General features: G+C 37.5%; 2 protein-coding genes across 2 annotated transcripts in view; both read right to left on the reverse strand.

Moving 5' to 3' along the window:
- Positions 1-962: 962 nt before the first annotated feature.
- On the reverse strand, positions 963-2,226 carry kcnj11 (potassium inwardly rectifying channel subfamily J member 11). Its single transcript, XM_057837061.1, has one exon. The coding sequence runs from the start codon at positions 2,224-2,226 to the stop codon at positions 1,060-1,062; it is 1,167 nt and encodes a 388-aa protein (XP_057693044.1). The 3' UTR covers positions 963-1,059.
- A 2,443-nt stretch (positions 2,227-4,669) lies between these two features.
- The window catches only part of abcc8 (ATP-binding cassette, sub-family C (CFTR/MRP), member 8), a 97,181-nt gene continuing 85,991 nt past the window's right edge, over positions 4,670-15,859 (reverse strand). Inside the window, exons 37-39 of the mRNA XM_057836461.1 lie at positions 14,641-14,774; positions 5,105-5,167; positions 4,670-5,044 (exon numbers count right to left, since the gene is read on the reverse strand). Of these exons, the coding sequence (XP_057692444.1) occupies positions 4,907-5,044; positions 5,105-5,167; positions 14,641-14,774 (335 nt within the window). The 3' untranslated portion in view covers positions 4,670-4,906. The remainder of the gene's footprint in view (positions 5,045-5,104; positions 5,168-14,640; positions 14,775-15,859) is intronic.

Consider the following 15,859-nt stretch of genomic DNA (forward strand, 5'->3'; position numbering starts at 1 on the left):
TTTGTATAATATACTGCATATAATGTATGAATATATTTATAATTATATATATCATATACATAAGTAACATTATATAAATGTGTGTGTGTGTGTATGTAAAAAAATATTACTCATTTTATATATATTTTATGTAATATATATGTTTCGATTACATGTAAAATATTACATATATTATATACGTATATGTGTACAGGTAGACAGGTATATTAATTATACTGTATATATGTATATATTACTCATATATGTTATATGTAATATATATATTATTTGTTATAAATATATATATATTATTCATATATACATATATTGCATATATTTATATTATTACATTCATTTTATATAGATATATGATATTTAATATACAAATATATATAATATGTATTACATATATACACATATAAATAAATATATAAAAATATAATTTTAATTTTATATACATATAAAATACATTTATATATTTATATTCTTACATTAATTTTATATAAAATGATACAACAAAATACATATATGTAATATATATTAAAAATATATAAAAAATATAACGTATTTGTATATATATTAAATATATACATATAAATACATATATAGAAATATTAAAGTTTAAATTTAATATATATATCCCTTATAATATATTATAATACATTATATATATTAATAAACATTATAATATGTATATATATATATATATATATATATATATATATATATATATATATATATATATATATATATATATATATATAAATATATAATCTGTTATACAACAAGAAAATTAAAAACAAAGAAAAAAATGTGTGAATAAATATTTAATATTTACATATTTTATGTCTAGGACCATTTCTGATGGCAATAAAATTAGATTTTATTTTGGAGAATTGCCACTTCTGAATTAGAAAAAAAAAAAGAAGCAAAAAGCCATAAATGAAAGTCATATAATTCTTCCTGATGTGTCGGTGAATCCCGTGTTTTGTCCTTATCTGGGATGACGTCGTTTTGTACGAGCGGATGTCACGTGACGTGATCGTCCCACGCGAGCGAGTTCAAGGTAACGTCAAGCACTCAGCAGCTATCGAGCCTGGATCGGCGCAGGACCGAAGCCCCCCGTCGCCGTCTCAACGACGGCCGCAAGGTGACGCCCTCGCTGAGTTTGAGCCTGGCGATGCCACCCGCCTGATCCAGTTTTTTGGCGCTGCAGGTCGGAGTGGGCACCCTCTGAGTGTTCCCGAACTTGGAGTAGTCCACCGCGTAGACGCCGTCCTCTTCGGACACGGTGGGTACGAATCGGTGCCCCCACAGGATCTCCTCGGACACGTAGGAGGTCCTGGCCTGCGTGGTGATACCTGTGGTCTCCACCACGCCTTCCAGAATCACCACCACCTCCACCTCGTCGCGCTGCAGGTCCTCGGCGGACACGCCGTAGAGTGGGCTGTCCTTGTCGATGACGTGGCAGACGATGATGGGCGAGACCAGGAAGACGGCGTTGGTGCCCACCGGGTTATCGATGTGGACGTCGATCTGGTCCAAGGGCAGCAGCTCGCCTTCGTCGGTGGCGCTGCGGCGGACCACCTGCATGCGCACGGTGGCGCAGAGGATCATGCTCTTGCGCAGGTCGCCGATGCGCACCATGAAGCACAAGCGGTTGTTGCGCACCGAGACCACGGCGTGCTTGCTGAAGATGAGCGTCTCGGCGCGCCGGTGCGCCTGCGCCGTCTTCATGAAGATGCAGCCCAGCATGATGGCGTTAATGAGGAGGCCGGCGATGTTCTGCGCGATCAGCACCAGGATGGCGGACCAGCACTCCTCCGTCACCATGCGGGCGCCGAAGCCGATGGTCACCTGCACCTCGATGGAGAAGAGGAAAGCCGAGGCGAAGGAGCGGATTTCCGTGACGCACGGCGTCCAATCGGAGCGCTCGCGCGGGTCCAGGTCCCCGTGCGCGAAGGCCAGCAGCCACCACATCATGGCGAAGAGGAGCCAGCTGCACAGGAAGGACATGGTGAAGATGATGAGCGTGTGAAGCCACTTGAGATCCACCAGCGTGGTGAAGACGTCCTGCAGGAAGCGGCCCTGCTCGCGGATGTTGGTGTGCGCCACGTTACACGCGCCGTTCTTGGCCACGAAGCGAGCCTTGCGCGCTTTGGCCTTCGACTTGGGCTGCTGGACGTCCTCGGCCAGGCGCGTCAGCAGGTAGTCCTCCGGAAGCTGGAGGCCCTTTCGAGACAACATGATTGCGGGCGGGCGGGCGAGCGAGCGTCAAACGCCGCTGGTGCAGCGGCTGAGCTCCTTCCTCTTGTCTTATAGCGTTATTAGCCTTCCCGCAATCGGTGGGGGGATTCCTCGTCCTCAGCTGCCACCGTCATTCACGGTGCACCATGCACCTCCCCCCCATGCTGAAGCGGCAGGCACCCGGCGTAATGTGAGAATGCGCCTCGCAGCCAGTTTTTGCTGGAGGATGACGGTCCAAGCTTCAAGATGAGATGGGGGTAGGGAGGACGATGGTGCTTCCACCATGCAACTCGGTCCTCTCCTTGCCGCCAAGAGGGTTTTTACGCGTTTTTGTTACGCGGGAAACAAAACTATAGCTTATTGTTCTGTTCTGTTCTATTCTATTATAGTTAATTATTATCAACCCTGACGGCGCGAGACGTCCAATTTATTCGAGCGAATGAATAAATATACCTAGTAGATGTGAGATCAAGCGGGTTCAATCCTAGGTCAGGGTCAGTAAAGCCTTTTTTTTTCCCCTGGAAAAATACAAATAAATAAGTAAATATGTATAGTATAGTATAGTATAGTATAGTATAGTATAGTATAGTATAGTATAGTATAGTATAGTATAGTATAGTATAGTATAGTATGGTAAAGTATGACCATTTTAAGCATGGCGTTTTATTATTATTTTTTTAAAAATCAAAAAGGACCATTTATAGTAAAGTGTTTCATTTTTTTTTTCTTGATCAAAACAGTCCATGTATACTAAGGTGTTTTTTTTTTAAATAAAAAATGACCCTTTGTTGTAAGATGTTTTATTTTTTAACGTAATAAGACATTGTATAGTATAAAAAAGTCCATGTCTAGCAAAGTGTTTAATTTTTTATTATAATTTTTTTAATTTTAAAAAAAGACCATGTATAGTAAGGCGTTTATTTTATTTTTATTTATTTTTTTTTTATGAAAAAAAGAATTTTGTAAATTTTAATAAAAAAAAGTTTTAATAAAAAAGACCATTTTGTTGGGTGTTTTTGTTTTAGTAAAAAAAAAAAATGTTTCGTAAGGTGTTTAATTTTTAATAATAAAAAAAGAACACGTATAGTGTTTTGTTTTGTTTTTCTCTAGCAAAAAAGACCATCTGTAGTGAAGTGTTTTTTGTTTTTGTTTTTTTAAATAAAAAGACCATTTATAGTAAGGTGTTTTGTTTTAAATAAAAAATAACAATGGTTTGTAAGGCGTTTTTTAAATAAACCCCCCCCCCACCTTTTTTTAAATAAAAAAAGACCATGTATAGTAAGATGTTTTATTTATGTATTTTCTAATAAAAAACTGACCATTTATATAGTGAGGTGTTTCATTTATTTTACTTTTATTTATTTTTATTTTTTTTACGAAAAAGACATGGTATTGAGTTTTTTTTTTTTTTTTTTTTTTTTTTTTTAAATATAAAATGACCATTTCCAGTAAGGTTTTTTATTTTTCTTTTTAAATAAAAAAATAATTTTTGGAAGTTTTTTTTTTTAATCAAAAAAAAAAAAAAAGTCCATGGAAAGTAAAGTGTTTTTTTTTTAATAAAAAAATGACTATGTATAGTAATGTGTTTTTTTTGTAATAAAGAAAAAAGCCCATGTACAGTGAGGTTTTTTTTTATTTATTTTTATTTTTTTAAGTAAAAAAAGACCATTTATAGTTAGGCGTTTTGTTTTAAATAAAAAATAACAATGTTTTGTAAGGTGTTTTTTAAATAACCCCTTCCCCCCCTTTTTTAAAATAAAAAATGACCATGTATAGTAAGATGTTTCATTTATGTATTTTCTAATAAAAAACTGACCATTTATAGTGAGGTGTTTTATTTATTTTACTCATTAATCTTTTTTTTTTTTTTTTTAACTAAAAGGACATTGTATAGTGATTTTTTTTTTTTTAATATAAAAAAAGTCCATGGATAGCAAGGTGTTTTTTTAAATAAAAAATGACCATGTATAGTAATGTGTTTTTTTTTTAAATAAATAAAAAAGCCCATGTATAGTGAGTTTTTTTTTTTTTTTTTTTTTTTTTAAAAGACTATTTATAGTAAGGCATTTATTTAAATAAAAAAGATGTTTCATAAAGTGTTTTTGTTTTAATCAAAAAAGACAGTTTTGCAAAATATTTGTTTAAACAAAAAAGACCATTTATAGTAGGTCGTTCTCAATTCAATTCTATAAACAAAAAAAGACCATGTATAGTAAGGCAAAAAAACCCCCCAAAAAACCCATGTATAATAGGGTGTTTTTGTTCTCAGAAGAAAAGATGCAGGAAGCACAGTAGTTGAGTGGTTAGCAGGGTACCTCACAGTTGTGAGTTCTAGGGTTCAATCCCAGGTTAGGATGAGTAATCCAAAACAACCACGCATTGTTAAGTTGGTTGTTCTGAAAGGAAACAACCACAGACTTTAGCAAGTCTTTTTATTTTTACAAAATAAACATGTAATTGGACCCAGTTCCAATTGGATTGGACATTTATACATGTCAACGGAATCCAACAGAGGGCAATCTAAACTTCATATACAGTACCATCATATGTCTTTTATTAACAAGCATTTCACATTGTTACATATTATTATACAATATGAATAAAAAATTAATGTAAATATCCCGACGATCAATTGCACTTTGAATGTCTTTATTTTGTCGGCGACGTCTTCCTGTCTGTGCTACTTGTCGGCTTGCACGAAGGAGGCGAAGACGCTGTCCGGCTTGTCCAGCAGCGCTCCCGGTCGGTCGTGCTCCAGGATCAGCCCCCGCTTCATCACGATCACAGAATCGGCGTTTAAGATGGTGTGGACGCGGTGCTGTCACAGGGAAAACAACGTCAAAAGCGGGAGGGACGGCGCCGATTCGCGCCAGCTTACCGCTATGGTGACCACCGTCCTGTCGGCGAACGCCGTCATCACCACTTTCTGCAAGATGCTCTCCTGCGTGAGAACATTTTTGTTGATGTGTAAATGGACAAATTTGGACAAAAACTAGGAAAACTACTCACTCACTACTGTACTCAAAATGTTATTGCACATCCACTCAGTGGGTGGCAGTGGCACTCTAATTTTCAACTCTAATTTTCAGAGTGTGTGCAGTAATTTTGAACCAAACAAGAGCACACAGCAAAGAGCACTGGAGATATGAAAAGCTAAGACAAGGGAATATGACGAAATGTATGATAGTGTTAGGCCTTTGGCTATGACTTTTAATACAGTGGGAGATGAGGAAAGACCTGTCTGTTTGCTGTGTCTAAAAATTTTTGCAGCTGACAGAAAAATTGGCACTATAAGGCGCACATGACAATAAGCCAATACACACCAAATTTGACATGAAAACGGCATTTGTACATAGATAAGCCGCACTGGACTATAAGCTGCAGCTGTCCTCACTGTATTATGGGATGTTTACACCAAAAGATATTAACCGGTAACACTTTATTTGACAGCAGCATCTGTCATAGACGGAGGCGTCACATCCCATTAGGCAAACCAGGAAATTGCCTGGGGCCCCAAGAGGGGCAACAGATTTAGCACACACAGCTTTACTGCACTGTCGCATAAAACCATGGAATCACTCGGCAGATAATCTAATATATCTGATATCAATCCCAATCAGCATTAACCATGTCAGGTAGATTATACATGTTTAAGAAAATCCAATCAGCTATCAATACCACATGATTCTTTACAGAGTCACTCACACAGTACTGTCTGGAAAGTCCTTGCTGAGTTGTTTAACGTTGATTTTCACAGGCCACCTCAATATTCATGTGACTACTTAAAGAAATGGTGCTTTTTCCAAAAAAGTCTATTAATGGGTCTATCGTATTCCTCGTTCAATACTGTATAAGAAAAATATAACATATATGCATCGAAACTAATCCTAAACGATTTTTATTAGCAATTTTAATACTCCTTTTAGCAAGGTTTCTTGGGTATGCACACGTTCCCTTAGCAACCAGTCCTCTTATTGTCCTACGTCACAAGCGCTGCGTATTCTGGGAGCGAGAATAAGCGTAAGGTGCGCATTTCGAGCAAAGGACAGCCACCTGTTAAAATGTGTGCGTCCGTGAACGAATGTAAGTACCGTATTGGCCCGAATATACAGTGCCTTGCCAAAGTATTCGGCCCCCTTGAATCTTGCAACCTTTCACCACATTTCAGGCTTCAAACATAAAGATATGAAATTTAATTTTTTTGTCAAGAATCAACAACAAGTGGGACACAATCGTGAAGTGGAACAACATTTATTGGATAATTTCAACTTTTTTAACAAATAAAAAACTGAAAAGTGGGGCGTGCAATATTATTCGGCCCCTTTACTTTCAGTGCCGCAAACTCACTCCAGAAGTTCAGTGAGGATCTCTGAATGATCCAATGTTGTCCTAAATGACCGATGATGATAAATAGAATCCACCTGTGTGTAATCAAGTCTCCGTATAAATGCACCTGCTCTGTGATAGTCTCAGGGTTCTGTTTAAAGTGCAGAGAGCATTATGAAAACCGAGGAACACACCAGGCAGGTCCGAGATACTGTTGTGGAGAAGTTTAAAGCCGGATTTGGATACAAAAAGATTTCCCAAGCTTTAAACATCTCAAGGAGCACTGTGCAAGCCATCATATTGAAATGGAAGGAGGATCAGACCACTGCAAATCTACCAAGACCCGGCCGTCCATCCAAACTTTCTTCTCAAACAAGGAGAAAACTGATCAGAGATGCAGCCAAGAGGCCCATGATCACTCTGGATGAACTGCAGAGATCTACAGCTGAGGTGGGAGAGTCTGTCCATAGGACAACAATCAGTTGTACACTGCACAAATCTGGCCTTTATGGAAGAGTGGCAAGAAGAAAGCCATTTCTCAAAGATATCCATAAAAAGTCTCGTTTAAAGTTTGCCACAAGCCACACCAAACATGTGGAAGAAGGTGCTCTGGTCAGATGAAACCAAAATTGAACTTTTTGGCCACAATGCAAAACGATATGTTTGGCGTAAAAGCAACACAGCTCATCACCTTGAACACACCATCCCCACTGTCAAACATGGTGGTGGCATCATCATGGTTTGGGCCTGCTTTTCTTCAGCAGGGACAGGGAAGATGGTTAAAATTGACGGGAAGATGGATGCAGCCAAATACAGGAACATTCTGGAAGAAAACCTGTTGGTATCTGCACAAGACCTGAGACTGGGACGGAGATTTATCTTCCAACAGGACAATGATCCAAAACATAGAGCCAAATCTACAATGGAATGGTTCAAAAATAAACGTATCCAGGTGTTAGAATGGCCAAGTCAAAGTCCAGACCTGAATCCAATGGAGAATCTGTGGAAAGAGCTGAAGACTGCTGTTCACAAACACTCTCCGTCCGACCTCACTGAGCTCGAGCTGTTTTGCAAGGAAGAATGGGCAAGAATGTCAGTCTCTCGATGTGCAAAACTGATAGAAACATACCCCAAGCGACTTGCAGCTGTAATTGGAGCAAAAGGTGGCGCTACAAAGTATTAACGCAAGGGGGCCGAATAATATTGCACGCCCCACTTTTCAGTTTTTTATTTGTTAAAAAAGTTTAAATTATCCAATTAATGTTGTTCCACTTCACGATTGTGTCCCACTTGTTGCTGATTCTTGACAAAAAAATTAAATTTCATATCTTTATGTTTGAAGCCTGAAATGTGGCGAAAGGTTGCAAGATTCAAGGGGGCCGAATACTTTTGCAAGGCACTGTAAGACGACCCCCTGTTTATAAAGACTCAAGTTTTGAACACCAAATTAATTTTTATACAGAAAATACAGTACATCCAAAACAAATGATTATAACAATATTTTTGAGAGAAAAAGCATGTTATTTTGCCTCATTCAAATCTTAATATCTGAACATTTAAATATGTCAACTAAAGTGCAATCACATTCGTAAATGAATGGCTTCTGGTTTTTCAAATGTAAATAAACCAATCGATTGTGATTAGGGCTGGAGCTATCGAATATTTTGGTAATCGAGTAATCGACTGAAAATTCTATCGATTAATCGAGTAATCGGATAAAACAAATACATTTTTAGGTGAAGAGCAATTATAAATATACATGAGAAAACAAGACATTTCATCTAATCTTGAACCATTTTTAGTCAATCAATGTCTTTATTTTCGATGTATATCGTTGAAAACAGCCAACAATTGTATCTCAGATGTAACTAGAATTAAAAAAAAGACTAATTCACTGCTTTCACTCAAAAAACCTTTAGACCTTATTAAATAAAAAATATAAAAATGCCTTTACGCTTGATAACACACATCACTTAAAAGTTAGGATTTTTTCCCCACGTGTTTCAATTGAATTTCTATTTGTGTCAAGCTATTTTTAAGTTCTAGTTAAGTTTGAAGTTAGTCTAAACTCTTAAGTCCTGATAGGATTTGGAGTTTTTGCAGTGTTCAAAATAAATGTATGATACAGGCTGTATTGGAGCACATTAGGGACTAGCGCTACTTGGTGTTTTATCCAGCAATGACTACTGAGCTAAAATTGATAGTTAGCATGATTGAGTTTTTATTTTACATCTTCATCACTCCACAACGCTATGTTATGTTAAAGCCTGTATGTAAGACACGTTAGCCACGCATCGAAAGTGGTCATAATTAATAGAAACCTAGCCCTTCCGCAGGGCTAACGTTACGTGAGCTAGTCACAGTAACGTTAATCTTATTATCTTTATTAGCGCTTAGCGCTCTACTTCTTTAAGATGGCGGCTGTTTACTAACGCTGCCCAGACGCGGCCGAGTCTGTCGATACGCATCTAGTTCAACATACATGTGATCTCTATGAGACTCATGAGACGCTACCTATTACCAACGAAGCATCGTGCGGGCTAGTATTTAGCAACGTCGGCGTCGTTTGTAGCGGCTGTCGGCTGCAGTAGGCAAGGCAAGGCAAGGCAAGGCAAGGCAAATTTATTTACTGTATATAGCACAATTCAACACAAGGCAATTCAAAGTGCTTTACATCACACGAAGACCATAAAAATCACATTTAAATCAACACAACGTAAAAACCAAGACAAAAGATCGCATTTAATCACAGAATAAAAATGAATAAATAAAAATAAAACAAAAATAAAAATAAAGCAAAAACTACTACTAATAATAATCATTGAAATCAGCAATGGAGATAAGCACAAGAGGAATAGAAGGCAGGTAGATTGAAATATATAGACAGTTATGGATATGCAGTGCTAAACAAAAGCATTTTTAGCCCTGATTTAAAGGAGCTAACAGTTTGAGCATACTTCAGACGTTCGGGTAACTTGTTCCAGAGGTGAGGAGCATAATAACTAAATGCTGCCTCACCCTGCTTGGTTCTTGTTCTTGGAACATGCAGAAGACCCGTTCCAGACGACCTTAGGGGTCTAGATGTCTCATAGGAATCTAACAAGTCAAGCATCTATTTTGGTCCAAGGCCATTAAGTGTTTTGTAGACGAGCAGTAGTATTTTATAGTCTATCCTCTGACTCACTGGAAGCCAGTGTAGCGATTTCAAAACCGGTGTAATGTGGTCCAGCTTCCTTGTATTTGTGAGGACTCTGGCTGCAGCATTCTGTACTAGCTGGAGCTTCCTGACTGATTTTTTATCAAGACCTGTAAATATACCGTTGCAGTAGTCCAATCTGCTGAAAATGAATGCATGCTTAAGTTTTTCCATGTCTTGTTGAGTCAGAAGCCCCTTAATTCTGGTTATATTTTTTAGGTGGTAATAAGCGGATTTAGTGACGGACTTTAGATGGCTGTCAAATTTTAGGTCCGAGTCAATAAATACGCCAAGGTTTCTGACTTGATTTGTAGCTCTAAGTGACATTGTGCTAAGTTGGCTGCTTATCTTTGACCTTTCCTTTTTTCGCCCAAAAATGATCACCTCTGTCTTCTCCACATTTAACTGGAGAAAATTCTGGCACATCCATTCATTGATTTGATGAATGCATTTACTCAGGGAGACTAAGGGACTATAATCATGTGGGGACACAGAAATGTACAGTTGTGTGTCATCTGCATAGGCGTGATAGGAGATGTCATACTGTTCCATTATCTGAGCTAACGGAAGCATATAGATGTTAAATAAGAGTGGTCCAAGAATTGACCCTTGAGGGACTCCACACGTGAATTTGGTTCGTTCTGACTGATAGTTTCCAATTGACACAAAGAAATCCCTATCATGTAAATAGGATGTGAACCACTGAAGAATAGTGTCAGTAAGCCCTACCCACTGTTCCAATCTGCTGAGTAGTATGTTGTGATCAACCGTGTCAAATGCGGCACTGAGATCCAATAGTAGCAGAACAGATGATTTGCCTGCATCGGTATTCCGACGAATATCATTTAGGACTTTGATAAGCACGTAAGTTTTTTTTTTTTGGCGCGTTGTCCCGCATTAAAAGTAGTCCGAGCAAAATGTGATGCTTAGAGCTGTCAAAATAAACGATTACTCGAGGTGAATAAAATTACTCGGATCAGTTTTTAAACTCGAGTTACTCGAGTTGCTCGAGTATTCGTTTCAGCTCTAATTGTGATAAAACAACAAAATTGCAAAAACCATCAAAGTGAAGTCTACCTGTAACTGTAGTCTTGAAACAAATCTGAATAAGGAAAAACATTGCAATAAAATAATGCGAAAATAAGTATTTGGTCAATACCAAAAGTTCATCTCAATACTTTGTTATGTACCCTTTGTTAGCAATAACGGAGGCCAAACGTTTTCTGTAACTCTTCACAAGCTTTTCACACACTGTTGCTGTTATTTTGGCCCATTCCTCCATGCAGATCTCCTCTAGAGCAGTGATGTTTTGGGGCTGTTGTTGGGCAACCCAGACTTTCAACTCCCTCCGCAGATTTTCTATGGGGTTGAGATCTGGAGACTGGCTAGGCCACTCCAGGACCTTGAAATGCTTAGTACGAAGCCACTCCTTTGTTGCCCCAGTGCTGTGTTTGGGATCATTGTCATGCTGAAAGACCCAGCCACGTCTCATCTTCAATGCCCTTGCTGACGGAAGGAGATTTTCACTCAAAATCTCTCCATACATGGCCCCATTCATTCTTTCCTTTATACAGATCAGTCGTCTGGGTCCCTTTGCAGAAAAACAGCCCCAAAGCGTGATGTTTCCACCCCAATGCTTCACAGTGGGTATGGTGCAATTCAGTATTCTTTCTCCTCCAAACAGGAGAACCTGTGTTTCTACCAAAAAGTTCTATTTTGGTTTGATCTGACCATAACACATTCTCCCAGTCTTTTTCTGGATAATCCAAATGCTCTCTAGCGAACCGCAGACGGGCCTGGACGTGTACCGGCTTCAGCAGGGGGGCACGTGTGGCAGTGCAGGATTTGAGTCCCTGGCGGCACATTGTGTTACTGATAGTAGCCTTTGTTACTGTGGTCCCAGCTCTCTATAGGTCATTCACTAGGTCCCCCCCGTGTGGTTCTGGGATTTTTGCTCACCGTTCTTGTTATCATTTTGACGCCACGGGGTGAGGAGGGAGTTGAAAGTCCGTGTTGCCCAACAACAGCCCCAAAACATCACTGCTCTAGAGGAGATCTGCATGGAGGAATGGGCCAAAATATCAGCAACAGAGTGTGAAAAGCTTCTGAAGAGTTACAGAAAATGTTTGGCCTCAGTTTTTGCCAACAAAGAGTACATAACAAAGTATTGAGATGAACTTTTGGTATTGACCAAATACTTATTTTTCACCATGATTTGCAAATAAATTCTTTAAAAATCAAACAATGTGATTTTCTGTTTTTTTTCCCCACATTCTGTCTCTCGTGGTTGAGGTTTACACATGTTGACAATTACAGGCCTCTCAAATATTTTCAAGTGGGAGAACTTGCACAATTAGTGGTTGACTAAATACTTATTTGCCCCACTGTATGTTGCAGGCCATACTGTTTTTTTGCCTTTCATATCCTAAAATTGCTTTGTAACAAAAGGCAAAAATATCCTGTCTTAACCTGAAAAATCCTTATGTAGAGACGTTCATAAGTAGAGGTACCACTGCAATTACAGTGCCTTGAAAAATTATTCGGCGCCCTTGAACCTTGCAACCTTTCGCCACATTTCAGGCTTCAAACATAAAGATATAAAATTTTAATTTTTTGTCAAGAATCAACAACAAGTGGGACACAATCGTGAAGTGGAACAACATTTATTGGATAATTTAAACTTTAACAAATAAACTGAAAAGTGGGGCGTGCAATATTATTCGGCCCCCTTGCGTTAATACTTTGTAGCGCCACCTTTTGCTCCAATTACAGCTGCAAGTCGCTTGGGGTATGTAGTTTTGCACATCGAGAGACTGACATTCTTGCCCATTCTTCCTTGCAAAACAGCTCGAGCTCAGTGAGGTCGGATGGAGAGTGTTTGTGAACAGCAGTCTTCAGCTCTTTCCACAGATTCTCGATTGGATTCAGGTCTGGACTTTGACTTGGCCATTCTAACACCTGGATACGTTTATTTTTGAACCATTCCATTATAGATTTGGCTTTATGTTTTGGATCATTGTCCTGTTGGAAGATAAATCTCCGTCCCAGTCTCAGGTCTTGTGCAGATACCAACAGGTTTTCTTCCAAAATGTTCCTGTATTTGGCTGCATCCATCTTCCCGTCAATTTTAACCATCTTCCCTGTCCCTGCTGAAGAAAAGCAGGCCCAAACCATGATGCTGCCACCACCATGTTTGACAGTGGGGATGGTGTGTTCAGGGTGATGAGCTGTGTTGCTTTTACACCAAACATATCGTTTTGCATTGTGGCCTAAAAGTTCCATTTTTGCTTTCATCTGACCAGAGCACCTTCTTCCACATGTTTGGTGTGTCTCCCAGGTGGCTTGTGGCAAACTTTAAACGAGACTTTTTATGGATATCTTTGAGAAATGGCTTTCTTCTTGCCACTCTTCCATAAAGGCCAGATTTGTGCAGTGTACGACTGTTTGTTGTCCTATGGACAGACTCTCCCACCTCAGCTGTAGATCTCTGCAGTTCATCCAGAGTGATCATGGGCCTCTTGGCTGCATCTCTGATCAGTTTTCTCCTTGTTTGAGAAGAAAGTTTGGAAGTACGGCCGGGTCTTGGTAGATTTGCAGTGGTCTGATGCTCCTTCCATTTCAATATGATGGCTTGCACAGTGCTCCTTGAGATGTTTAAAGCTTGGGAAATCCAAATCCGGCTTTAAACTTCTCCACAACAGTATCTCGGACCTGCCTGGTGTGTTCCTTGGTTTTCATAATGCTCTCTGCACTTTAAACAGAACCCTGAGACTATCACAGAGCAGGTGCATTTATCCGGAGACTTGATTACACACAGGTGGATTCTATTTATCATCATCGGTCATTTAGGACAACATTGGATCATTCAGAGATCCTCACTGAACTTCTGGAGTGAGTTTGCTGCAGTGAAAGTAAAGGGGCCGAATAATATTGCACGCCCCACTTTTCAGTTTTTTATTTGTTAAAAAAGTTGAAATTATGCAATAAATGTTGTTCCACTTCACGATTGTGTCCCACTTGTTGTTGATTCTTGACAAAAAAATTAAATTTCATATCTTTATGTTTGAAGCCTGAAATGTGGCGAAAGGTTGCAAGATTCAAGGAGGCCGAATACTTTTGCAAAGCACTGTAAATAATCGGTAGATGCAGCCCGAGACTTTTTTTTTCCAAAGCTACCAACAATAAGGAAATGGAATTGGAGACATTAAGCAGTGGCTTGATAAAAGTAAAGGGCTTCTTTCTATATTGGAAGCGCCTGAGGGTGAGTTGGTGCAATCAGCTGCTTGACAGCATCTCCTCAATGCGCTAATAGACAAAGAGTGACGTTTGTCTCCTCAATATCTCAAGCGCCTCTGATCCCCTCCGGCACTATCACTATTCTCCGGCCTGGTCATGCAACTAAATATAGAATCCAAGTGACAAAGCAATGGCTTTTTAGCTCTTTATAGGCCAAGTCAATTAAACTTCACGACATAAAAGCTGGCGGTGCATATGCTGGTTCATGTAGCTACGTAATTGACATTTGGTGTGTAAATGGCCTACGTGACTTCAAATGTGATGTTCAGGTCTCAATTATATATTATTTGCTTTTTGTTACTGTTAACTCATTGCTAGCAAAAAAGATAGATGTCCAATTCATTTAAACTGGGAGAGTTGGCTTTGAGTGACCTCAAATGCCCCAGGATTTCCAGGATGTGACCGAAAATGTAAAGAAAGTGACCCAAAACAACAGGAAGTGATCCATAAATGACTTCAAATCGACAGGAAGTGACCTGATATCAACTGGAAGTGACCCAGAAATGTCCCCATATCAAAAGGAATTGAGGTGATATAGCAATTTTCTTTATAACGTAAAAATCCCACCACCCCATAGACAAGGCGCGCCATCTGACCGTGGCCATGTCGATGGATGCCGTGGCTTCGTCCATGATGAGGATGCTGCTCTTCCTGACGAAGGCGCGAGCCAAGCAGAAGAGCTGACGCTGACCCTGGCTGAAGTTTTCTCCTCCTTCCGTCACGTTGGCGTCTGTAAAGAAATTCATTTGCCACGTTGAAAAAAAAAAAAAACTTTAAGCTGTTTAAACTCCTTGAATTTACATTCAATAAAAATATAACATTGGCGAAATGCCAAGTATTCATAAAAAAAATATAAAATTAAAATATTTATATCCATTAATTGAATCAAAAGTCCTTAAAAAAATCAATGACAAAAAAAAAAAAAGAAAATTAAATAATAATAGTTAAATATTTTTAAAAAATAAAATAAATTTTGAATATTATATTTTCAATAAATGGTTAAAAATATACATCTAGAATATTAATATTAAATAATGATAATAATAATAATTGAATATTAAAAAAATCAATTTCATTTTTTTTAAATCAATGAAAGGTTAAAATAAATGTACAATGTAATGATTAAATATTAAAATAAAATGAAAAACAAAATAATCTTAGAATTTAGTATTTTAAAAAATTGTTTTTTATGCTGGTAAAATTCAAAAAATTAAAAATTAGTCTCAATAATTTTTTTTAACTAATACATAAAAAATGTTTTAAAAATAAAATTAGAAATAAAAAATATTAAATACAATCAAATAAAAAATAAATCAAAAAATTAATAATAAAAATAAATAAAATAAAAATAAGTAATAAGTTAGAAGTAAATCATTAAAAAGTAGATTAAAATTATAAATGAATAATAAATAAATAAAATACAAAGTACATTTTAATTTTTAGTTAATAGTAATGAATACAAATATTAAATTATTTCAATTTTTAATTAATAAAAACTACTAAATTATTTTTAAAAAATTTCTGTATTTTTGGGAAAAAAAAATTTTTCAAACCGTTTTTAATTTTATAAATTCTACTTTTAGATTTCTATATTTTACAATTTTGTATTTGTAAGCATTTTCCTATTTTTTTTTATTTCGCATGTTTCCATTTAATTTTCTGTACATTTCTTTTATTATTAGTCCTAACTTTATGAAATTATGTAACAAACAATTTTTTGGTATATTCGTTAAATATAATTCAGGCATTGAGGGGTTAATTCGTTCATCACAATTTTTTAAAAAAACATTTTTTATGCATATAAAAAGATTCAAA

Source organism: Corythoichthys intestinalis, chromosome 5 (genome assembly GCF_030265065.1).
Source record: "Corythoichthys intestinalis isolate RoL2023-P3 chromosome 5, ASM3026506v1, whole genome shotgun sequence".
In the NCBI taxonomy this organism is placed as follows: Eukaryota; Metazoa; Chordata; class Actinopteri; order Syngnathiformes; family Syngnathidae; genus Corythoichthys; species Corythoichthys intestinalis.

Excerpts from the sequence above, each read along its gene's own strand:
- kcnj11 (XM_057837061.1), bottom strand. The coding sequence starts at position 2,226 with ATGTTGTCTCGAAAGGGCCTCCAGCTTCCGGAGGACTACCTGCTGACG.